The sequence below is a fragment of the Culicoides brevitarsis genome, chromosome 1, assembly GCF_036172545.1.
Source record: "Culicoides brevitarsis isolate CSIRO-B50_1 chromosome 1, AGI_CSIRO_Cbre_v1, whole genome shotgun sequence".
Taxonomy (NCBI): Eukaryota; Metazoa; Arthropoda; class Insecta; order Diptera; family Ceratopogonidae; genus Culicoides; species Culicoides brevitarsis.
The window spans coordinates 17,504,773-17,531,030 of record NC_087085.1 but is presented as its reverse complement, the minus strand read 5'-3'; the positions used below and the strand labels follow the sequence as shown (position 1 = coordinate 17,531,030).

General features: G+C 29.1%; 2 protein-coding genes across 2 annotated transcripts; both read left to right on the top strand.

Moving 5' to 3' along the window:
- Window positions 1–17,718: 17,718 nt before the first annotated feature.
- Window positions 17,719–19,000, top strand: LOC134827341 (uncharacterized). The gene is made up of 4 exons (XM_063839938.1): window positions 17,719–17,887; window positions 18,234–18,277; window positions 18,328–18,601; window positions 18,662–19,000. The coding sequence occupies exons 1-4, from the start codon at window positions 17,728–17,730 to the stop codon at window positions 18,847–18,849; spliced, it is 666 nt and encodes a 221-aa protein (XP_063696008.1). The 5' UTR covers window positions 17,719–17,727; the 3' UTR covers window positions 18,850–19,000.
- A 3,781-nt stretch (window positions 19,001–22,781) lies between these two features.
- Window positions 22,782–23,734, top strand: LOC134826911 (uncharacterized). The gene is made up of 4 exons (XM_063839417.1): window positions 22,782–22,949; window positions 23,016–23,059; window positions 23,115–23,367; window positions 23,429–23,734. The coding sequence occupies exons 1-4, from the start codon at window positions 22,787–22,789 to the stop codon at window positions 23,617–23,619; spliced, it is 651 nt and encodes a 216-aa protein (XP_063695487.1). The 5' UTR covers window positions 22,782–22,786; the 3' UTR covers window positions 23,620–23,734.
- Window positions 23,735–26,258: the final 2,524 nt, after the last annotated feature.

The following is a 26,258-nucleotide window of genomic DNA, read 5'->3' as shown; positions in this document are numbered from 1 at the left end:
TAATATTTTTCTTCTTCTGCTGTTTTGTTCAGTCCTCGATGCACTTTCGTGTTTTTACAACCTCTTGTGTGGTTATCTCACGTGTAGCAACAACCTCCTTTTTCTAATTTTTCTAATCCAAAGGTCAAGGGCTCGAATCTCGTTAAGGATGATATTAAGCCCAAAATATAAAGATTTCGATACACTTTAGATACTTGTGTTACAAAACTCGATAAAACAGGCCTTTGTATGTTCCTTTGGAACTTCTTGTTCCGATGGTTTGTGTGATAGAATGCACAAATGGGATGCCAGGTTTTGGTCTTTTCTAGTATAGAAAATGGATTAAATTTCAGATACTTACTTGATATTATATGGTTCCTGAGGATTTACTAAAAATTTGAAAAAAATCAATCGGAAATATTTATGAATATTTTTTTTACCTTACCTTCTTATTTCTGCTGTTTCTTAATAAGTCTCTTTTTCGTTTCTATCTATTTATTTATTTTCATCTATTTATTTTCATGTCCATTTTACTTGAGTTTTATCATTCTTTAAGAAAAAAAAATTTAAATATCGAAAAGTAAAAATAATAAAAATTGATAACTTACCCTAAAAGTCAACAATATGCAACTACAAACTACTTCGGTTTACAATAAGTTATATACATTCGACCGAGTTAGAGAAAAAAATATTTTTATTCATAGATGAAATTGAAAACTGTATTATTGCAGTACATTCATAAATATCTGCATAACATTGTGTCACAATCACAAGATGCCTTGTAAACCTAATGCAACTCGAAAACATACATTTCAATTGCACTTGAATATTTTTTTCCTCCTTTTTTTCATTAAACGCAAGTTGTTCTCATGAATTTATTATTTATGTTTACACAATAATTGGATTTACAAGGAAATTCACAAAAAAAAGTTTAATGAATAATTTTGGAACCTACACAAGAAATCTTTCCTATTGAACTTGAATGTATTTTAAAAACATTAAACATTCAAAACACGAAAATTTTTGTGTATCATCATCGAAACGAAGATTTTGCGAATGACTCTCATAAATGGGACTAAATTTTATGCAATTTCGCTTCAAAAGAAATCCTTCACATCTTCTTTATCTCTTTTCGTTTTTTGGTAAACATGGCGTGGATTTGAATGAAAAAGGAAAATGAAGATGAAATGCAAAATAATTTGAATGTTGTACAATATTCAATCAAGTACGCGTGATGACAATCACAATTCTGCCATCATCGATATAAAAATACGAAGAAATCGTGTAATTTTTTTTTTCAAGATTCAAGATCGATGCGTGACCTAATTCGGCATTGATGATGAAGTGTTGAAAAGCTGATTGAGATTCAAATGAGGGATTTTCGCGTGATGATATAAAAGAAGGATGACATGGCACGATTGACAGCGAATAATGAGAAAAAAACGCGGGAATTGAGGTTAAAAGTTTCATTTCCTGCGAGCGATTCCTTCCCTTTAAAATAACAAATCGAACCGCCAGACACACAAATTATCGCTCACAAAACCAAATATTTTATCATCTAAATTAATATTATGATTATTCCTCCCTGAAAATCCGAATTTTATCTAATCAATTATGTAAATATTATGCTGCCGCAAATTGAAACGCAATTTATTGAAATATTAAAGGTATAGTTTTCCACCGAAAAATCATTGGCACATATCGAAAATCAAACTATCATGCTTTACTTGCGACGACGAAGAATGATGAGAACGTGAATTCACTGCAATAATGGATTCCGTATTTCGATATTTACATTTTGTCTCACTGAGCAGAGTGTGTGTTCGTTATCGCGTTCGCTCTTAAATATTATTTTAAATTATTATCATTTCACTGTTTCAATTATGCATCGTAGTGAGATGGAGTATTTGGAGCAAATAGATATCGAGCCAATAGCGGAAATTCCTTCGGCGTGTCATCCGAATGAAAATGCATAAATGCCACACATTATTAATATGATTATGTTTGTATGCATTTGCCGATATACGCGATAAAGTTAATGTATATTTTCAAAATAATAACAATAATTATATTTGTTAGGAGGAACAAAGGTAGGATCGATTGATAGATAACATTCGCTCGACGCATGATGAATGATGCACAAATTTTCAAATCCGCTGAATCCATTCTAATTTTCCGTAATTTATATTTTATTTAATTGATCGGTTTTTGTTTGACTTTTATTCTCTTGTTCCTATTTGTTTAAACAAAATACGATAAATTTTATTATTTTTAGCAGTTTAATGAATAATTAATAAATGACAACAAATTCTATCCAGTTTTAATTGTTTAGCTTGTTATTGATATACAAGTACCTAAATTGTTAAGAGTCAGAGGTGTAGAATCAATATTTTTTAAATCAAATCAAAGGAGATAAAATTTTTAAAAATTAAACAATTTTTATTAAATAATGTAGTTTTCATTCATAAATAATTTTTAATAAATAATCTTAAAAATATTTTTAAAATTTAAAAAAAAGATTACATTAATTGAAATTCACATAAGCAAAAATTCATACTTAAAGTTAAAAGACTTCCACTTGAGAAAAATTTTTAAAATTTACTGAAAAAATCGAAATGCAATAACTCAAATTTTGCTTTGAGAATTTCATTGCAGTTTTTGAAATCTAATAAATTTAACTTTAAGAATAAAAATAAAAAGAATAAAAAAGCTTCAGAATAAAAATCAAGACGATGTATGCAAAAATTCGTAATAATTAAAAGTAATAAGTAAAATTTGTATTTAAAAATCATGAGATTCGAGATTTTCAATAAATTTAAAAAAAAATAAAAGTTAATTTCGAATTTTCGAAAATTTGTTAAATTAATTTCGAATTTTCGAAAATTTGTTAAATTAATTTCAAGTTTCCAAAAATTTGTTAAATTTGTTTCTTATTTTCGAAAAATCATGCAATTTATGAAATTGAGTTTCGAAGTTTCGAAAATTTAATTAAATAAAATCTTAGAGAGATTAGGAACAAATTGGAAGATTTTTTTTTCAAATATTTTGTGTCATTGATTTAATGGTATTACAAGAAAAATTTGACTTCGAATCATAGTTTAAAAAAATTAAAGTTAAGAAAACCAATCAAAATTTTCTGAAATTTGCAAAAATTAAAATTATTTCCCAAAAACCATGTTTAAGTCATATTGACTTAAGCTAAGACTAATTGCGCTAAAACCTGAACTTACATCTCATACTTTTTGAAAAATTAGTTTTCAACTCAGCTTAAATTTAACTTTAGATCAGTAAAAATTAAATTAGGTTTAACTAAAAAATTTTTTGAATAAATTCTGTCAAATAACAATGAGAAATCTATCATAAAACTTACAAATTTAAATTTGTTTTTTTTATATATTTTTTAAGATAACAAACGATCTTAAGCAGCAAAAAAAATACTTACATCCCTGAAAGAATCCACTGTCGTCAATTACTTTAAACGAATCCTTTCATCTGTCATATCAACATCAAGTCACTTTGTTGCGTACACACAAATCCATTAGTTGCGAGTGTGTTGACAATTATTCTTCACTAATTAAAATCATCCATTTTAATCTCGAGAGACAACCCAAAAATCTCTCACCATACCAAAATGTGTCAACTTCAATCAACCACACACTAACACGTCACAGCTGTCTCATCATCAACGCGTCGTTGCCTTGATAAATTTTCATTAATATATGTATCAATCTTACAAACAGCAGCATCTTACGAGTTAATTATCGTGAGACGACAATTTTCCATCAACAATCATGTTGATCCATTATGTCTCCATTAACTAATTTTTTTTTCTCCGCGTTGCAACATTTTGAGCGACACCAAAGTTGCATTAAAGTGCATGCTTTAATAAGATTTCGCTTAGTGCTTCGTCGTTGGTGTTATTCTTATCTTCTTACCTCTGAGCAAGTGTCGCGCATACAAAACTAAACAATTTGTGTATGTCTTTAACCTTTTAGCGTTTTCCTTGACATCTTGACACAAACGCAGCACGAACGACACAGGAAACTTTTAAAGTCGTTAATAGATTAATATGCTTTGGCAATAATAATAATAACAACAGAAACGGTGTCATAATATCATATTAGACTCGAGAGAGATAAACTTTAATGTTTCTTCCTCATACGAACACAGCCACAGACATTGTCTCATTTTATTATAGCAGCTCGTATTGATTTTATTTTAGACACAATTTTGTCACATTAACCTCATTTTGGCTGCCATGTTATCGCTGAGACATAAGGAAGCAATTGATAAGGTAAGAAAGTGCCAACGAAAAAAGTGTTGTGTCACTCCCGTTTTGTGGGGAATTAAAAAAAAACAAAAATCAGGACAAAAAGGACATCAATCCTGATTTTTATCAAATCAATGACGATGAAAACACAAGCGAAAAAAATTAATTAAGTGACTTTTACTTTATTCGCATGTTTTATAAGGTTTTGGAAAATTCATGAGAAAAAAATCCTTGCCAGAACACACGCCTAAAAAATTTATCACGAAAAACATAAAGTTTGCAATAAAATTTTATTACCAGAGTATCACATAATATTTCAAACAATTTCATTTTCTCCTCCTTCACTCAAGATTTTTTTTTTTTGTTCATTGTAGCATAAATTACGAGTTATGAATTTTATCTCGAGAAAAGCGAAAAAGTAAAGAAGAAGAAGACTTAAATTAATATTAAATTCATTCGATCCATATTTATGATGTGCGTGTGTCGAGTTTTTTTTTGGGAAATTGTGAAAAATTTGTTTTTCTCAAAAATAATAAAAAATGAGTTATTCAACAGAAAAATAATATTTTTGACAGAAAAAATATTTTTAAAAAAGCTTTTATTTATATTATTTTCAGATACAATTTTTATTTTTGGAAGAAAACTTCTAGATTTTTTTTATTTTATTTTTTAAAAAATTATTTTATGTAAAAAAAATTAAACAAAAAGTTTTTATTTTTCAAATTTTTTTACGAATAAAAACTTTTTTTTATTTTTTATTTTTTTTTTCAATATTTAATTTTTTTTTATTTTTTTAAATAAAAATTTTTGTTCTTATTCGTAAAAAAAATTTGAGGAATTTGAAAAATAAGGACGTTTTTGTGTAATTTAAAAAGATTTCTCGCACTCGAAATAAAAAAAAATCTGGAAAAGAAATAAATAAAAAAAAATAATTTTAGAAATTAAACTAAACTAAATTATTTATTTAATTTTTTTAGATTAAAAATAAAAATTAAAATTATTTTTTTTATTTTATTAAATTAATTAAATTTTGTAAAATTGTTAATGAATAATTTATTAAATAAAAAATTATATTTATTTATTAATAAAAAATTTATAAATTAATATTATTAAGTAAGTGAAGTTTAAAAAAATTATTGAAATTAATTATTATTTAATTAATTTAATTATTCATGAATTTTGTTTTTAATTTTTCAGAATTTTTGTGACCTGCTAAACTCCAAATTTTCACAATATGAGCACAATGTAAATAATTCTGAAAAGTAAGTACAAAAATAACTTTAGAGCTATTAAACAAACGCACACATGCCAACAGCCAAGACAAACAATTATATTTACATCACATATAAATGGATTATCCTTTTTCTCGCACACACTTCCTCCTCCTACAACTTTTCAATACACAAAAAACGGAAGATAAAGTACCTCAACAATGTTTTTCTTTGTCATTTGCGAAATTAAAAATTTTTGTAACAAATTTCGGGAGTTGTATGCGGTAACAAAGAATTGATTCATTGTCTGCGTCGTTTATTGAGATTCATGTGATAAATTGTGCGAAATTTTTGTCTGAAAAGTTTTTAAATATGAGCACGACCTTTTTTGTGATGACGACGACGACTTCCGACGACACGCAATTCGTATTCATGAGCCAAGTTGCGCCTTCTCCGAAAACGCGGCTTCGTTGTTGTCATCTTTATTATCAAACTTTTCTTCTTCTTCTTATTTTTGCTCCCACACACAGCAATGAAAATAATAATAACGATAATTTTCATCGTATCTCGCATGTATGTGCGGTAATCATATCCCGAGAGCGCAAAGCAAAGATTATGGCTTCATAATTAACGTTATTAAATTTTCATTTTGTGTTTACTGAAGTTTTTCGTTGTGCTGCATTTATGTTTGAATTTCGCTATTGCGGAACAAGCATAATAATAAAATTTATATGATTTCTAAAAACTATGCGGAATTTCCTGTCAATAAAATAAAATAAGTAAAAAAAAAGTTTTTTACTCTCATTTCATTTTTTTTATTTTTTATTTTTTTTTTGGTTTGACAAAATCACCCCCCAAAAAATTAATTAAAAATTGCACTAATTGAAACATAACATTCAATACTTTTTTATTACTTTTTTTTTTATTTGATAGAAGAAAAACTTTTTTTTATCATATCATCGTCGCCGTTGTTCAGAAATTAATATCATAAATTATTTCATTATTATGGAAATGAAAACAAAAAACTTTTAAAATGACGCCGGAGGCGATCCGATGATCTGCATAAAAATTGCTGATGATAAGAAAATTGATTACTAAAAAAATCCAATTTCGCTAATTGGGCTCTTCCCACTTATTTTTTTTTTTTTTGGTAAAAAATTGTTAAATAATAGGTTGGGAACTCTCAAGAGGCGCTACGCGAAAAAAAGAAAGGAAATTGTCTCTGATTTATATTTTTTTTATTGTGTGTGCCCAATTCGGTGTCCCAAATCAATTTTCTTTCAACATTAATTAATAACGAAATTCTCTATCATTAATTTCCAATCAGAATGAAAAATTATTTTGTTATTGTCCTGTGTTTGTCATTTATTCTTTTTTCTCTCTCAATTTATTAAAATGTAGCGCAAGAAAAGTGACTACACGAAATTTAACATTATTTTAAATGAAAGTCATTTATCTTTTTCCGGAATACAATTGATCAAATACAATTCCTTTTAACTTTTTTTGTGTGATTTTTTTTTTCTTAAAAAGTTTCTTCGATATTTCACGATAAAATTTACACTCCACAAAAGCCGGCGTTTTTTATCATCAAAACAAAATTTTGTTATTTTTGTCGCCAAATTAGACACAAATAAATATACAAATTCACACACCACGAAAAAAAAGTAAAATCAAAACAATACTTTTCTCTCCCCCCAATATTTATTTATCATTTATCGAACATTTGTGTGGTTTTTATGGATTTTGTGATAGAAAAAAAAATTTTGAAATCGCAGCGGGAATGGCAAATGATTAAATGATGTACAGATTCTCGAATTTTATTTTTCTTTTTTTAAAAGGTTTCGTGTCTTGAGGCGATGCGACACACATTACTTAATGGCAGTAACAACGACGACGACAACGATGCTAAGGAAAATATAGGAAAAGGGGTCTTTTGTTTGTGATTGTGTGTATTTTTCATCATCAATATTTATATGATATTTAAGGATAAAAATTACCTCAATTTGCTAAACAATCATTCGAGATGCCGATGTTTATCTGATGCAAATAATTTATTTTTCGGATTCCGCACTGCTGAACAATTACAAAAGGGATCTTAAGAAATAAAGAAAAGATATTGTTCGAATTTGTTTGAAGATGTTTTGTTTTGATAAAAAGCGAAATTTATGTAAAATTTTTAAAATTACACGGGGATTAGACTTAAAAATTTATTATTTTTTAAAAAAATAATAATTTTCATTAAAATTTTAATTCAGATTTTAAAGCATTTAAAAGTAAAAAACTTGTAAAAAAAATTTTTTAAAAATATTTTTAAATTAAAGAAAATTAAATTGAATAATTATTTTAAATTAAATAATAATTAATTCATTCATTATAAATTAAATAATTATTTTATTTAAATTTATTAATAATTTAAATTAATTAATTTTTTATATAAAATAAATATTTAATTAAAATATCATTAGAATATTTTATTTAAATATTTTTTTTTAAATAATAAATTATTTATAATTTTTTTTAAAAATATAGAAAAATAATATAATTAAAATAAAATTCAATTTAAAGGAAATTTTACAAAACAAAAATTTCGAATCAAATCATAAAAAAAAATTATTCCGGAACCGAAAAGTAATGAAAAAATTCTAACAACTTTCCAATTCTTTGTCCAATAAATTTTAATGATTTCTGTAAATAATTAAAACTATACTCAGAAAATTAATGATTTTCGCAGTCTTCCGTTCGTGTTCATAACTTTCTGTCATTCAATATGCATAAAAATGACCATTGTAGAGGCAATTTCTTAATGACTGCCATAAAAACTGCTGTCTCTGAGACTATAAAGACGAAGGCGAAGTCTATTTATGACAAAGTCGCCCTTCTGTCGGCATTCCATCATAAAAAGCTGGATGTTGTTTAATTTTTATTGTTGTAATATTAAAATATTTATTGCCCAACATCCTCAACAAATGTCGCTGTGTCGTCTTCTCTCGTTCACTTCTATTGGAAACGACATAAAAAATGGAAAACAGAACTTAATTCAATTCAATTTCTTATCAATCTTGTATCTGTCACAAGTTTCGAACCTTTGTACTATTTTTTTGTAAAAAAAGTGCCAAATACGGACCATAAGCTTCCTCAACAACATTGTTATGTGTTTTTATTTTTCAATTTTTTTTTTTATATGAGATTGAGTGAAATAAAATTGACAAAGTCATTGTTTTTACGTCGTAACAAAATAAAATCCTTTTTTCATCGTCTCAGAATAATTTTCTGTCTCCTTTTTATAAACACTTTTAAAGGCGATGCGTTTGATTACTTATGCAAAATAAACTTTTTACGTTTTATTTTGAGAGGAAAAGTAGTGAAAATGACAAACAATTGCGAGTTTGCGACAAAAAAAAACGGAAATTTTTCCTCAAAACAATTTTTGTGGTGCGAGATGAATTTCCATTTTGTGTTATAAAATGTAATGTGCTACAAAAAAAGTTAAACAAACAACTTCAGCCACACAATCCCTTGAAAAAAGACACAAAAAGGCAAGCGCAAGACAAGACTTTTTAACACTTTTTTTTCATCGTCGCCTTTCGTGCTTTTTTCCTTAAAAATAAAAAAAAATGAAGAAAAAAAATTGTATGATAATGTCTTTGGGATTTGTCAACATTTGTTGTGTTGTGGTAAAATTATATTCTTTTTCTAGGCTTATCCCGACTCGAGTTTCTAATTTTTTTTGACGGAAGTAATACACAAAGGGGTACGAATAAAAGAAAGAAAAAAATAAAACAAAATGGGTTCGTATTAAAAACTTTTTTTTCTCTCATCTCCTTGGATTTAGAAAAAAATATATAAGAAAATAACCACAAAACCCCTTCACGTAAAAATAAACTCTCCACAATAAATTGTCAGCTTGAAAAAAAAACAATCGAATCAATTTTCCGTTGATTGAATCGACTTAATACTATCAATTGATCGGCAACGTGAAAAAGGTTGTCCCATAAATTTCCAGTTTCATTTAATTTTCAATCACAGAATGGCATTGATTCAACCTAGCAACTAATCCAAAACAATCACTATCGGCTTTTGTTATTATTCAATTTTTTTCCAGCAATTTTTGCATATTTTCAATTCATGTTGCATTTTTTTTTACAAATCTCTCGACAGTAACAATAGTTCATAGTTCGACTTGCAAACAACAAAAAAAAATATTTTTCCAATCTGGTAAAATTTGAAAGATTTCGCATGTGATTGGTAGTAATAACTTTTTTTAATCCTCTTTTTATTTGACGATGAAGTGCAGTAAAAAAAACATGCAGAGAAAGAGAGGGAGAGACAATCATGCAAATTATTAAAAACATCATTTCGCAATCAAATTTTGTTGGATTGTAAATTCACGTAGGTAGTTGGATGATGAGGAAAAATTGAATTTAATCGGATCAAAGTCTGGGATTTAGAAAGTTGAAAAACAGGAAAAAAATTGAATAAAAAATTTTGTTTAGCAGGAAATGTAAATTTTGAGATAATTGGATTGTAAGAAAAAAAATAAAAAAAGGAAAATTTCTTTTAAAAAATTAAAAAAAAAAAAATCTGAAGATTATTTAACGAAATAATTAGGAATTAAATAAAAAAAATCTTATTAATTTAAAGAATTTTAGAAAAATTAAAAATTTAGGTACTCAATAAGCTCATTAAAATTAAAATTTATTATAAAAAATTTTATGTAATTTAAACTTTTTTTAAAATTTATTTTAATTTATTTTGAATTTTATTACTTATTTTCTAAAATAATATTAATTAATAATGTTTAATGAAAAAGGTAATTTTATTTTTTTTATTAAATTTAATTAAATCGCACAACTACATTTTTCATTTTAATTAATTATTTTTAATTTTTAAATAATTTTAAATAATTCGCACAAATGCATGAAAATTATTAATTAAAAATTTAATTAATTATTTGTTCTGTTATTACATAAAAAGTTTGAAAAAAAAATTAAAAATCTTGAAATTGGAAGACTTATTGAAATTTTGTGCAATTATGCGATTTTTAATAAAAAATTTCCCAAAACTTAATTAAAAATTGTTATTAAATTTTATTTTGTAATTAAAAATTTAAAAAAAATTTTATTAGCTTAAAAACCCTAAAAATTTAATTAATTATTTGTTAAAAATGTTAGTTGTGCGATTTATCCTTTTCGCCCGGCAATTATAAAATTATTTATTAATTAACTAAAAATCTAATTAATTATTTGTTTAATTTTTCAAAAAAAAAACAAATGAAAGTTAAATTTTTATTTAAAAAAAACTGAAAAATGTTAGACATTTTAAAACTCCACACTAAAGCCTTAGAGAAAAAAACTTTAACATTCATAAAATTTTACTCATTTTTTAATAAAATTTCCTTCCACGTGCCGCAACAAAAAAATATCGATTCATAAACGTTGTTCGGTGTCTTTATTGCGAAACATTGTTAAAAAATAACACATTGTTATTGCATTTGCCGCAATAAAATAATAATAAAAACTACCGGTGAAAAAAGTTACACTCGCTTACATGCTGACAAACAGTATGTGCAACGATAATTTGTACCTATATGTGACAAATAATAGTCCGCATATGACCACTAGCGGCAATCCTGTTATATTGTCAGCCTATGTAATAATTACATTTTGTGGCTTTTCATATTTTTCACTTTTTTTTCTCACATGGAATGTTGGAGAAAGTTTTTTTTTATTTCTCCCGACAATGCAAGCGGTCTTGTGGATTAAAGGGCAAGCGTATCGATTTTTTCCGCATTCCATGTTTTTTTTGTGCAACTATTTCTAACAAGAGACGTTATGGAAATTATTATTATTCCCGGTTCAGACAATTTTTTTTTGTCGCACGACCAAAATGTCATAAAACGAGAATTTTCACTTTCACCATCATCACACGAGCACATCATCATCGTCATCCAAGCTAAACTAACAACATGCCATATTGGTGGGTTGTGTCAAGGATAGAAAAGAGTAGGATTGATCCCATGAGTGAGCGTGTGAGAATATTAAATTGTGTCTCGTCTAGCATAGAGGCAGCGCTGAATAAATGATGTCGCCATATGTTATGAGCTAACAATGACTAGCTTGACTTCCTTAAAAATGGATTGCTGAATAACGAGACACTTTTTTTTCTAGTCTTCCTTTTGTGCGATGCCGTGCGATTTGAATAATAATAACAATAAATGCTAGTAGAATAAATTGACAAATTTGTCATAAAATCGTTGAGGCAGGTACGCAAAAAAGTGCACTCCGGAGATCCATTGTGGAAGAAAATCCATGCGTTTTGTAAGAGGAAAGAGAAAAATGGTTGATAATGGCAATCAAGACGCCCATCCAAGGAAGATTTAAAGTGTGTTCGGTGAAAAGGAAGGAAAAAAAACAGGAGGAAGAAACACCTGTCAAATTTTCCACATGAGCTCAAGTGCACTCGTTTCATAAACATTTCTTTTCCATCATAACTTTTTTTGTGTGTCGTGCGTTTTTTCCGAAAAAAAATCAGCTTTAAATAGCTGTCTCTTGTCGTAAGAAGAGGCGCTCATTCCAATTTTGTACTCGAAAAAGGCTTTTATTGTGTTGTTGTTAAGAAAGCTCGTGTTGTACCCACTCTTTCTCAGACAAAATTTGATACGTATCAAGCTAACAAGAGAAGTTTTTTTTGTTTTTTTTTTACTTTACCTGAAAGAGAAGAAAAATTGAAAAAGATATGAGTTGATCCGAGTGAGGCATTCACTAAAAGGTATTATGTTTTAATCTTCGCATCAAATTCATTGTAGCTCGTCTGAGAATTTCGTGTATTATTTTTTAATAAATTCAGAAAAAAAAGAAAACGATGAGTTTATGGAGGAGAATCATTTTAAATACTGACAAGTTCCTACGGATTGAAAAAGAGTGATATTAACATTGTAACCCCAATGACTATGAAAACTCAATCAATTAATTAAACAATCGCTTTATTTTTCCAAAATTATCCAGAATATCGCCAGCATGTCTATCTTCTTTTCTCTCTGCCACAAAAGTGTCATCTCTGCCTCGTAACCGACGACAGGTAATAGCGACATTACCTGTCGCCGGTTACAACATCCTAGGGGCGGATTAATTTAACACCTTATTTTGAAAAATAAGGTTAAAATAATTCCTTTAAGAAGTTACTTAAATTTAAGGATTACATCCTAAATAAATATAGGCGGAAAAATTTCAATTTTTTGGATGCAATCGATCCATATTGCTTTTGATCAACAAAGACCTCGACACCTTCTGGATCGTTTCGGAACAGCGTAGCAGGTGCGCGATCAACCCCTGTGAAGTAAATTTAAACCCTTAAGTAATTTTTTGAACCCCTAGAGAGTTAATTTAACCATAATTTTAAGTAAATTTTAAGGAATTAAATATGACCCCTTCATGAGATTAATTTGATCCCTTAGGGAGTTAATTTAAACCATTTGAAGGAATCAATCTACATCCTTTCTGGGATCAAATAAGCCCTTAACGGGATTTGATTAATCTCTTAAGGGGTAAAATTGATTCTTTAGGAGTTAAATTAACTCCCGAGGGTCTTAAAGAGTTTATCTAACCATTTTTTGCCCATAGAATGAAATTTTTTGAAAATCCTTCAAAAGAAATTAATCAACCTCTAAAGGGTTAATTTATCTCATAAGAAAGGGTTAAATTAACATCTTGAAGGGTTTTTTTTGATAATCAACTCCAACGGAGCTTAAATTGATTCTTCTCAAACCATAGGATACTCGCATCTAAAATAAAAGGCTTAACGCATTGTAATTAAAGTTTTAGCTAAAATTTAAAGAACCATAAAGGCATAAATATTTAATTAATTCACGTAAAATTTTGCATAACGAGATATAAAAATGGCAAACTTTGCATTTCAAATTCCTTTTTGCAGCTCAAACCACACGCTCTGTAATCTATCTCTCTTTTAAATGCATTTTCCCCCCTAAAAAAATGATAACATTTGTCGTAAAACTTTCTACCGAGTTACTCAAGAGCTCGAATTCAAACAAAAATACAATTTAATTAACATGAGTTAAAATAATTTTGTATGTTGGCAATTTTCGGTCAGAAGCGTCTGCGACACGGAGCTACGACAAAAAAGGACAAGTTATGACTTTCAGATGCAAACAAGATGTAGACAGGTGATATCGTTAAAGTTTTACCTCTCTACAGCCAAAAAAGTACTCGAGAGAATAAATTTTACCTGGTTTTAGTTTTCATGCTAAATGCCTCGTTCTACCTCAAAATGTGGTTTGCGAAAACTTTGTGAATCTCCAAAGTATTGCAAACTTTCTAATTTGTTTAGAATTATATTTCACATTTGTCATGTAATTTGCAAAATATTATACTAATACTCGTGCATGCATGCCACCATTGAAACGTTAAACTTTTGCGGTGAGTCTTCTGTTTGAGGAGAAATTTGATACTTAGTTGTTAGATTACACGTGGCTTAGCGCGAGCTTCACATAAGAGTTCACCCTAATCGAGATTTTCTTGTCGTCTTCGTTGTCGTGTGTGACAGAAATCCATCTACGACGTACGTACACGAAGATTTGTTTGCTGAAAAGTTTTATCACGTCACATATGAGCCTCAAAAACGACAGAGAGAAAATTCAACTTTGTTATAGGTATAGTTGTTTTGTGTTATATTTTATTTTAAACAAGAGACATCATCATTGAAAGTTCAAAAAGTGAACTTATTTTCGGAGTAAAATGAATAAAATAATAAGAATTTTATGATGTCTCTTGTCGTATCTAATGTCGAGATTTGAGAAGACAATTTACCTGAGACGACCGCACCATTTATATGCAAAAATTCTAATCAAATTAATTTCATGCAATTTCTCATCTGGTCTGTTTGACTTTTTGTTTCCTCTTTGCATGGAATGCAAGTGCAAGGGAAATGGAATAATTTGATTTGTTGAAACTTTCCATCTGCTTATTATTATGAGGATGATGATGATGAGTGCAACATAGTAATACGATTAAAATGAAATTAAAATAGCATTGTTGGGTATTTAAGTCAATATATGTGCAAGTTTTCTGCTCACAAATATGGGAGTTTTGTAGAAACTTTCTGCATTAGTTTACTACTTCCGTTTGGAATTGGAGAAAATATTTTTTGTGGATTTCAATAAATTTGCGAGTCATATTTTTAGTGTTTTCATAAGATCATGAAGAAAAAAAATTTCTTTACGATATTGGACTTTTAAAAATTTTTTCACAAAAATCAATTTTTTATAAATTATTTATAGTACAGTTCAGTCAGTGAACATCATCGAATAATTTTCGCAACTATCTCTGTTCGTGAAAAATACTAATTGCCCTACGTATCACCAAAGTTGAAATGCCACTTGTGATGAGAACAAGGCTTTTATTTGGAATCGAAAATTGTTATACCTGCAAAGTCAATTGGGACTATTTTTCATTTATGTTGTTTCTACTTGATGATTGAAGGAAGAATGAAATTAATTTTGATATTTTGAGAAAAAACTGTTGAACCCTGATTCCTATGATTAATTTTCTTTCGCCGTTAGTTGATCGTTAAACACATAACAAATTGCAATTGAGCTTCTGCTAATTTAATTATGCGACTCCGAACTTTCCGAACTACCATAATTCACATTGCCTAAAAATACATACAAAAAATTTAATTGAAAGAGAAAAAAAAATAATTTGAACTAAATAAATAGTTTTCTGTTTTGAAATTAAATTAAATTTTGGGAAAAAGATGTTCTGAAATTTTTAAAATGCAATTTAAAAATAATGAGCATAAACCATTTAAAATTTTAAGAATTTAAATTTTTGTTAGAAAAAAAAATTAATGTCCTTCATCCTTTCAGATTTTGCGAAATGCATTTTTTTCACAAAGCACAACAAAATTCAGATTACCAGGGAGGTATGTCAACAACAAGGCATTCAAATTTGGGTTAGTACGACAAGGAGTCTATTGACATATAATTAGAATCTAATGCTTATACCCTCAGATTATGTGCTCATTTCTGTTTTTACTGCATGTTCAATTCGCTCTCGTTGTCTATTTATTTGTTTTATGGTTCTTCTTTCTCTCTCTCTATCTGTCTGTTGCTGACAAATGGATTTCATTTCCCTTTAAGGAATTCATTTATAAATGTGGGACGCATACCTCGTTGGAAGTACTCACTGTAAGAAGAAAATGTTCTGGAATTACTGCTAAAAAGTAAAATACCAGACGTCTCCATGTGTTTTGATGTTTTGACCATCGAACAGTTCACCTCTCATCCGCTCTTACTAATTATAAATTTTTGCGTCGTGCAATGTGTGATTTAATTTTCAATTTCGCTTTGTGAAAATATGCAATCATGCAGGTAGGTACATCGTAGTCATTCCAATCGATTCGCTCAGATGCATTTCAGAAAAAAAAACAAAAGGATTGAACACTCGGCAAATCGGTTTTTGTTTCCCCCACTCACAACTCCCACTTTATATGTGCTTGCTTCGATGACATGGCAAATTCCAATCATTCGTTAGAACATAAAAGCAGGTCTCATGTGTGCAAAAATTAAAAGCTTTGTCCCACATTTTTGCCGAGTACTCTTACGTTTGTGTCAGCATAATTGAGAGTGTGTTGCTTTCGACTCGGAACACGACAACCGAAGAAAATGAAGTGTCAATTGCATGTCATGACGTCAAATGAAGACCATGCCTTCATTAACTTCATTCGAGAAATTCAATTCACGCATTTAGCAATTCTGTTTGTAAATTTTTGCACATGATTATTCTCATATTTTCCGCACACGTGTCTGAAATATACATTTTCTCTGTATTTGCATTTGCTCTAACAAAACAAACATGCGTATCGATTTGCCTTGATTATATTATTGTATTTGAATACTAAATGACATTACAGTAACGCACTAATGGAATGCAGATGAATATTATTCAGTTCTATGTGTGCGAATGACACTTGAACGGTGAGTTATAAAGTCTCTTTTTAACGCATTTCGAAGAATAATTTTAAAAAAATAATATGCAGGTCACGTGGTTTGTAAATTTTTAAAGTCACGTGGTTTTAAAAATTTCCTTCATATTAAAATATCAGATCACATAATTTGAAACATTTTCAAGTCACGTGATCAGAAGACTATTCAGGTTTGAAAATGTTTCAAATTACACGAATTAAAAAATATTTTAGGTCACGTGGTTTGAAATTTTCTCAGATCACCTGGTTAAAATACTTCTCAGGTTTCAAAAACTTTTAGATATCGCGATTTGAAACAATTAAGGTCACGTGGTTAGAAGTTAGAAGACAATTCAGGTTTGTAAATCATACAAATTATGCGAATTGGAAATATTCGCATAGTTTGGAAAATTTTCAGATCACTTGGTTTGAAGATCTTTCAAGTCACGTGGTTTTTAAATATCTTTGGTCACGTGGTTTGAAAATTTCTCAAATTAAAATATTTCTAAGGTCACGTGGTTTTTTCTCGATTATCATGAATTTCTTCTCATCCAGCAGCACTGTGTGAAAAACTCTCCAATAATTTGTCATGCGTACCTGAAAAATATTATTACTGGCATTGCAGTAAGTGCCGGCCGGTAACGTAAAATATGTGAAAATTTGCTCACACATCGAAATCCACACACACAAACACTCAAAATCAAGTTATTTAACATTCATCTAGTGTCGAACAGTAATGCACTTGATGATGGACATGATAATTATGGTTATTATTTGGCCATTGACGCGTGAATCGATGATGATTATGTGATTCAACGAGTGAATATAATTAATTTTGAATGCAAAAAAGGATCTAAAAATATATATTTTTCAGCATCATAAAAATCTTGCAAATCTACCGAGAGATAAAAATAATGACAGTGATAAATTGATGTCATAAATCCGTCCGCGATTTTGACGAATTTGGGGAAAACATTTTTTTTTTTTGGTGAGAAAAGGATTAAAAATAATCATTTATTTTACTTAGCGTGAAGCGGCTATTTGGAAAAAGGGAATTAAAAGGTTTTATTTGTATTTAAGGAAATTCTACTAAACTCTTAATTCAAAGTAGAGAGAAATATGAATAAGAAAAAAAAATCGCAAGTGTCAGTTGGATACTTTTAAAAGTTGTAATTGTCAAATACAAGCAGTTGCGAAAGATTTTTTTCAAATTTTATATCAAAGTATATATAAAAGAATCGTCATTGAAAGCAACTTCAGTATTTTGTTTTTATAAATAGTCGAGAAATAATGAAATTACTAGTTGTATTGTGTATCATCAGTTTGTTAGCAGTTAGTAATGCAAATAACATTTTGGAAAACTTTTCAATGGCTGTGAAAGTTGCGGATGAACTACAACAAATACACGCTCAATATGACAGAACTGTATCAAATTTTCCTGATAGTAAATGTTGGTAACTTGTTATCGCTTTTCAACATTTATTTTGAAAAAAAAAATTTTTTTTCTGATGATGTCCGTCATTTCGTAATACAAACTTGTTTTGCCATTTGCTAATTCGAGTTATGGCGCCATTCATTTATGACATTATATCCAAATATGGCATCGTCCATATAGAACATCGAAAAATTAAAATTCATGGATTTTTTTTTTAAATTTGAGGAACAAGAGTACATAACAGACATAAAAATTGTTTAGAATTTATTTTCAATGCTTTTTTTGTCTCATTTAATAATTTTTTGTTTTTAACTCATTTCGAGTCAAATATTTTCAAAAGTTATAATTTTTTATATTTTAGCCTGCAACCAAACAACATGGGTTAGAATTAAAGCAGTACCGGAAGTAAGTTAATTCACTAATACAAATTGTTTCTTCATCAAAAACTCTTACAGGACGAAGATCTTTGTGACGCCATGTACAAAGTAGCTCACAGAAGGTTTACTTTGATAACGGGAAACGAATATGCAACATTACTTTATTACGACGGATTGACTCGTGATCTGCGAGAACAAGAATGTGAAAATGTCATCAAATCGAACTTAGTTACCGAAAAAGAAGTGTGCGAAGAAATTTTTAAAGAAAGAATATTCGAATCTATTAAAAACAAGATTCCGGCGATATTTCTTCTTCTTGAACCAATTTTTGATCAATTGACCAAAAAATTAGGTAAATTTTGTTTTTTTAAATTGAATTTTTTCCAAAAAAAATTATTTTTTAATTTTTTAGAAATTTCCGAGCATTTTACTGATTCCAAGGATTTTTACATCATCATCTCTGAATGTCCAAAATTATCAATTAAGACTATGATGACCTTCGTTACAGATAATGAAGTAATAAAAACTCCGTGGGTTTGGAAAGAAGAGGGACCAAGTGATCTCACTTGTTATAAGGAAGTTCAGTCGATCGAATGTTAAAGAAAAAAAAGTTTTCAGAAAATATTAAAATTTGCGAAAAAAAAAATTGAAAACAACACCAACAATTCAATTAATTCTTCAACAAAATGTTTATTTATTTGTCCCAATAAACGATTTCCATACTCGTGCCACAGCGACTATATATCGCAATCACTTGACACTTTGATTTATAGCGCAAACATGTAAATTATTTAAATAAATTCAATACATTCATTTATTTGTTTTTTCGTTGTTTTATTTTCACATGAGAATCATTTTACACATAATCGCATTAAATCCAGTTCTACATTGTAACTGGCAGTTAAATTTGTCTATGGGCAATTGTGTAGTAAATTATAAATATTTGAGCTCGAAAACAACGATGGACATAAAATTCTCCTACATTTGGAAATAAAATCATTGCCAATGAAGCCATAAATAAATGTGTGTCTCTCTTAAACGACCGATGATAATAATTATTTTTGTATATATATTTTTTTGTGTTCATCTCCACTCCGTGCGTCGCTCGTCATCGTTGTCATCACACAAAGTAATAATAATTGATTTAATGTGTTGAATTTAATGTAAAATTGTAAATAAAATCATAACAAACAACATCGTTTCATGTTTGTTCAAGCATTAATTTTATATTTTAATTACATTTTCAGTGTTTTTGTACGGAAACAATCGCTCGCACTGCAACTGATACGATAATAATAACAAAAAATAATATAAAATCGAAACATTATTTTAAGCATCAAACAAAACCGCGTCACATGTTTGTTTAAGAACTTCAGGAAACTGTTTGCTATTAAAATTCAATACAATTTTTGAGACGAGCGCAGATAAATGGAAAAATAAAAATGGAACCAATGAAAATCGCAAAAAAAATCCATTGAACGACCATAACTAACCAAATTATTAATCCCGCATTCTGCGTGCTTTTATATATGTTTTTCTGGGTATTTGTTTGTTATTATAACAACAATTCGTTTTATTTATCAACCTCAAATAATTAAAATGTTTGTTTGATTTAACCGAAAAATGAATTTTGGATTTTTATTTTTTTTGAAAAACAATGATTTTAATGTTTCTGATGGTAGAAACCACTTTGATCATAGTTTTTATTTTAACAAACGCACTTTTTAAATTATTTTTCATAATTTTTTAAAGAATTAAAAGGAAAAAAATATATTTTGAGAAGATAAATAAAAACTATATAACTCGGGTTTTTCTTCAATTTTTTCCAAATGCAATAAAATCATTAATAAAAGTTGAAAATGACACTAATGGATTTGCCACATCTTGACATTTTTTATAGAATTCACTCCCAATGAATGTTTAACTGAGCATAATAATAAAACTGAAGATAATTTATGGGAGCGCATCGACTAACAAGACACTGAACTGCACTTTGTTCCGGCACGAACTCTAATGTCAAGGCAATTTTATTCGATTCAAAAGTGAATTTAATGTGAAAACGGAAAATCCCATTAAAATTATTCGCAATTCACGTTACCGCACTTTACAGCTATAATCGCAACTATAGATTTGTTTATTAATTGTCAAACTAGACATTAATATTCTAATCGTAAACACATTACTGTTACAAAATCCAAAATAAACCGCAATTGGCAGCACTTCATGCATATAATTACATCCGAACCACGATGACGACGCGACACTCTAAATATACAGCCAGGATTTAATTTGCAATAATACAAACGACCGATTAGACGTATAAATCCGGATAAACTTTACATATTAGAGAGAGATATTTTGTAACATTATCTCTTCTTGTCTCTCATCATGTCGTAATAATCAAAAATTGATAAAACACGAAGTATTCAATCATCCATCCGTTACACACTTGGGATCAAAATTATTTTATAACTTAACCAAAATGCCCCCATCATCATTATTATGGCATCATTCGTTGGCCCGTTTTCATTCTTTTTTTATCGTGTTACGGTCCGTAAAGAGGATTGTCGTCCTCTCTCTCCTAAATGTCATAAATAATTTTCAGGCCTCCAAAAAATGAACCCTGGAGACGAAAAATGGGTGAGATTGATTCCTCATGAAATTGGACTAACCCCGTAAATTCATAGAACAGCAGATCGTGGAATTTTTGAATGATTTTTCTTTCTTTTTTTAATGACTAGAGAGTTGTAGAGAACTGTGGAAAATTCATTCTTTGGTAAATCTGAAAGTAAATTTTTTTTCTTATCTAATTATTTGTTTATGGCAGATATTGTAAGTGTAACATAAAAACTGAGATGAAAAATCACCTTTTTGTTAAAAAAAAATAGAAACTCGAAGGGACAATATGAAACTAAATCAAGGTTCGATAACAAAGCTCGTGCCGCTTGAGTTGCCTTTATTCCTGCTATGCCGTAAAATAAAACGTGTTTCTTACACTGCATGCTGCGTCATTCAATCGTTTTGGGAACAGTTTAGGGCACGTTGTAATACAGCGTTCTAATTGTTATTTTGTCAAAGACGAAACTAGTTGTTCTTCATTACAATTAATGCATAACAGATCTTGAACTTTGGTGCCATATTCAATTTTTATTACATTTGTAAGTTCCATGCGGGACAAAAGATTCACTAAATTGCATTATAATTTTGAATTAAATTTTCATAAGACAATTTTCAAAACACAACAAAAACTTACCTGAGAATCAAGGCTTGCTGTAAAAAAATTTAAAAAATTATTTCTAATTTAGATTTTTAATTAAAGTAAAAAAAAATAAGTTGTACCTAATAATGAAAAAAATATTTATGACCCCTAAAAATTTTAAAATGTCAAGTACTTGAAATTTTTGTCTCTTTTTGTTTTATGATGTTATTTTTGATCATTTAAAAAACCCTGAAGGTATCAGAAACCTTACTTACAAAATCTGATCTCTTAAGGAATCAAACTTACCAGCTTTTCATCCATAGGGCACAACTTTTATTTCGGGCACCAGCAAAAAACCACATCTACAGTTTGTTCTCTTGTTTTAACCAGAAAACATCATCATGATACATCATCTCGATAATAATTTTATGTGTTTGTGTGTGTTCTGTAATCTTTTTGTGCGTGCGGTGGTGGTGAAAATTCTGGACGCACGTTTCATGCACGGTGTGTGGACAAAAAGTATTATCAAACAACATTGTTTTGTTTATGATCCATGAATATTAAAATTTTATGCACGCAAAATTTACATAATGCTCGTAAATTTCCTTTAGTGATTTTTGTGCATAACATGTTGTACGTGTTTGTCTCATTTTGTAGCTTTTTTGCAGAAGGAGGCAGTCACACTGGGCAAGTTTGGAACAAAAATTTGCATGCAACTAGCTTGAAGATATTTTTTAATCGTATTTCGGCCCACCGTTGATACTTCATCTAACGATATCATCCCAATCTAGAATGGAGTCAGAAAAATAATCAACACACAGTTATGTTTTTTAATCCTTTTTGAACATAAAACAACAACACCAACAATTTTCCTGCATCCACTCTGTTTTGTGTGTGTATGTGTAAAAAACATCAAAAGCACGTCGCACACTGCATACATTTAAATTTCATTAAAGTGTTGTGGTATTTCTGGCTTGATAATCACAAGAATTAAAAACATATGCACAGAATTTTTATTACAGATTGTTATATTCGCCTCCTTTTGTTTTCCTTTTTGGCTCGTAACATTGTGTTTCCGCATATATGAGACTTTTATTGCATGTCTCTTATTAAATTAAGTCAGTTGGTGCTGGAACATTTTTTTTCTTTCTAAATTATTATTCATATTTACTTTGTATAAAATAACCGTAATGAGTTAAATACAAAGCCAGATGCAAATTTGATGCAGAAAAAAGTTGTAAAGATCAACCGACAGCTGGTATAAAAGTTTTTTGTGTTTAATTTTAGTATAAAAGGCACGTCAATGCAGGTAATTTATTGAGTTATTGACGGGAAATCATGAAAATCGCAATCTTTTTGTGTCTTATCGGAAGCTTCTTTGTAGCAAGCGATGCTGGAAGACTTTTTTCTCAATTTCTTCCGATCGTTACTTTGACGGATCAGTTGCACAAGATGCGAGAGCACAATGGAAAGACTAGTTCGAATTTTCCTGATAAGAGATGTGAGTTATTTATTATTTTTTTAATTGTTTTCAAGGCTAATAATTTTATATATTAATAATTTTAAGACTGCGATGAGTCGACTTGGATTAATGTTCGAGCAGTTAACGATGTAAGTTTAAAAAAGCATACTTACCCAATAATTTTTTTTGAGAATCTTCTTTAAGGGTGAAAGTGCTTGTGATGCCTTGAAAAAGCTCGAAACGGAAAAGCAAATAGACATTGTCTATTTTGATGAAAAAACCAAAGAAGTTGTGAACAAGGATAACTGTGATGGAGCTTCTACATCAGCGGATATGACTGAGGGTCAAGTATGTCAAAACGTCATCAAAAACCACTTTTTCAAAGCAATAAGGAATAAGGCACCAACAATAATGTTTCTTCAAAAACCATTGTTTGATAAATTGGTCTCTAAACTGCGTAAGTTATTAATTTAAATTAAACAATATCATAAAGCTTTTATTCTTACGATCTATTTCAGAAATTGCTGAACACTTTTCATCCCCAAAAGAATTGTCCATCATCATTAACGAATGCAGACAGCTTTCTATTAAAACTATGATGACATTCTTAGCTGGTAACGAGGTTATCAAAGCTCCATGGGTTTGGGAAGAAAACGGTCCAGTGGGCTTCACACCGTACAAAAATATGCAATTTATGTTACAGTGTTAAAAGCCTCCAGCCCACTTTTCATCCATTAATCCTTCAACGATTTAAGTACTAATTGCACTTTACTTTTTAACTCCCATCAAAAAAATGGGAAAATAAAAAATAAAATCCTATTCGCACACACATTGCTGAAGTAATTATTTACAAACACGAGAATTGCATTCCCATGTTTTGCTGCGATGCAAAAAAAAAATTACACAAAAACCAGACAAACACCAACGACTGTGATACATGATACCATGTATGATGAGAAAAGCACACAAAATTTAAAACTATAAAATATTTATTTTGCAACAACCGAGCTCTCAAGTTCTACTCTTTCTCTCTCTCGTCATGCTGGCAGTGTTGACAAATGCGATCGATGCACAAACAGCCTCAACGTTACAAAATTGCACATTATGATACTTGAACGATGATGATGTGATTTTTTGTGCACTTTCCCGATATTGCATAGATTGAGTGGCTTTGATTTGATAAATGATAGTGCTCTTTAAAATTTGCATACAACTTTTTTTTCTCTATCCCGAACGTTGCTAATAACGTTGCACTTGATTGTTTTACAAAATCAAAAGCCTTGTTGACTTGCGATGCTCATGTACACATTTTGCAAGAGAGATATTCGCGTTTAGTGAACCAGGAGGTTTTTACAAGGGAATTAAGTATTGCAAAAAGAGTTCATTATGAAAAACAACTTTAACTAACGTGGAATGAATAGAATTTCGAGCCACTCAAAAGTTTTAAGTACACTTCTTTACAGTAATAATAACGAGCGTTACATTTGTTTCAACGTTATTTAATCAAAAGAGTCTTAATTAATGGAGAATGAATGGAATGAAGTGAATAGACGATTCTTGGCTTAATAATTAGGTTTTAATCAAATGAAGGTTTAATTAAATAAAGAATTGAGTTCAAATGATTCAGTTATTAACCACCAATGACTCTTAAAATAATTTAAGTTATGTCGTTATATTTTGTAACGCGAATGAATTTGTCTCTGATTTCTTGTATTTTGCATTTTTAGGTATATTTGGAAAATTAAGGTATCAATGTGTATTTTTTGCAATGTAAATAAGGAAAGTTGGGTGTAGAATCGAATACCTTTATGGAATACGCTACAGCACGAATAGTTGGTACGCGAAATGGACTGTCAAACCAGATCTTCTTGTCGAATGGTCATGAAGTACTTAATTGTAGCAAGGGTATTGTCAAATTAGTCTTCATCATTTCGTTTGTAATTTTGTAAACCATCATTGCGTTCTCATATTTTATCAACTCAAAAAGTTTCAGGATACAATTCTTTTTATGTAGATGTGTCGACTTTTGTTATTGCTGAAAAAAATAATTAAGACATTTTAATTTTAGATTCTTTTACACAATTTTAAGTAGTTTTTTAAAATTCATTTTAGCAATTGATACATATTCTCTAAATGAGACTTCTATAAAGCTCACAATGATTTTTTAAAAAATTTTTAATTTATCTTCAATTTTTTCAATATTTATGAATATTTAGTAAAAAAAAAATTTATAACTTTAACAAAACAAAAACTCAATCGGATTCTGTATATTTTTACACTAAAATACTCAAACCAAATACTTAATGACAGCAGAAGATAAAGTAACCAGTCGCCATGCCAAGAGCAAACGAAAATACTGGTGCTCGGTTTAAACCGTACGACCGTGACGATCCGGCAGACAAGAATGCGATGGACGCCATGTTTGATTCAATCCATAAAATGCTCGATTTACACCAGCAAAAACTTTTTCGTCTATGTGGCTCTTCGTCGATCCGCATATGCACCTGGGATTGCGACAATCCCCTTGTTTACGCCATGCCGCCCCTCAGAATAAAATTAATCGTGCTTACAAAACGTCTTAAAAATATTGTTTCACTTTCGAGGCCACTAGCGTTCACACACAGAGCAAAAAATACTTGGAATAACCGAAAGTAATCTTAATTTATAGGCATTGAACTTTTAAAGATTGTTTATGTGTCTGAATTTTTTTGTTAACAAAAACAAAGGTGATAAGTACTTTTTTTCAAACGATCATATTTGTACAAGAAGAAGAGACACAGTGAGAGACAAGTACAAAATATTTATGAATTTTTTGTTATGAGTGACATCTTAACCATTGATTTACATATCTATCGACTTATCTGAATTTATCTGCCATCGTATCATTAAAATGACAACTTTAATTGTATTTCTTGAAACTCGTTGTTGGTTTTTACAATTAATCATACTGTCTTAATATTTACCAGTTCATTTCAGTTTCTTCTAACGTACAAAAAAACCCATGTTTATGTCATAACATTATCAATTCCAGAAGTGGACCAACCACTTTTGATTCAAGGTTACGTTGATAAAGGTTAAGATTCTTCCGAAACAACTTCTAATAATAATAATAAATAAAAAAGAATGAGAACAAAATTAACTATATTGCGAATTTCTTGTCTTCTCTTTGATTCTGGGGCTATCTATTGAATACGTTCTGTACGGTGAGTTTGTTCTCTTTGCAGAAAAAAAAGTTTGAAATTTGGTTCTTTATATGAGAGAGATTTTGGCACAAACTCACGAATATTGGCAAAGTATAAATGTAGCTCGCGATGTCTCAAATCGTTTATTTCTATTCTGCATTTTGTG

Excerpts from the sequence above, each read along its gene's own strand:
- LOC134827341 (XM_063839938.1), top strand. The coding sequence starts at position 17,728 with ATGAAATTACTAGTTGTATTGTGTATCATCAGTTTGTTAGCAGTTAGT. Across the intron at positions 18,278-18,327 it reads GAATTAAAGCAGTACCGGAA|GACGAAGATCTTTGTGACGC; the intron begins GTAAGTTAATTC and ends AAACTCTTACAG. Across the intron at positions 18,602-18,661 it reads TCAATTGACCAAAAAATTAG|AAATTTCCGAGCATTTTACT; the intron begins GTAAATTTTGTT and ends TTAATTTTTTAG.
- LOC134826911 (XM_063839417.1), top strand. The coding sequence starts at position 22,787 with ATGAAAATCGCAATCTTTTTGTGTCTTATCGGAAGCTTCTTTGTAGCA. Across the intron at positions 22,950-23,015 it reads GAATTTTCCTGATAAGAGAT|ACTGCGATGAGTCGACTTGG; the intron begins GTGAGTTATTTA and ends AATAATTTTAAG. Across the intron at positions 23,368-23,428 it reads TAAATTGGTCTCTAAACTGC|AAATTGCTGAACACTTTTCA; the intron begins GTAAGTTATTAA and ends GATCTATTTCAG.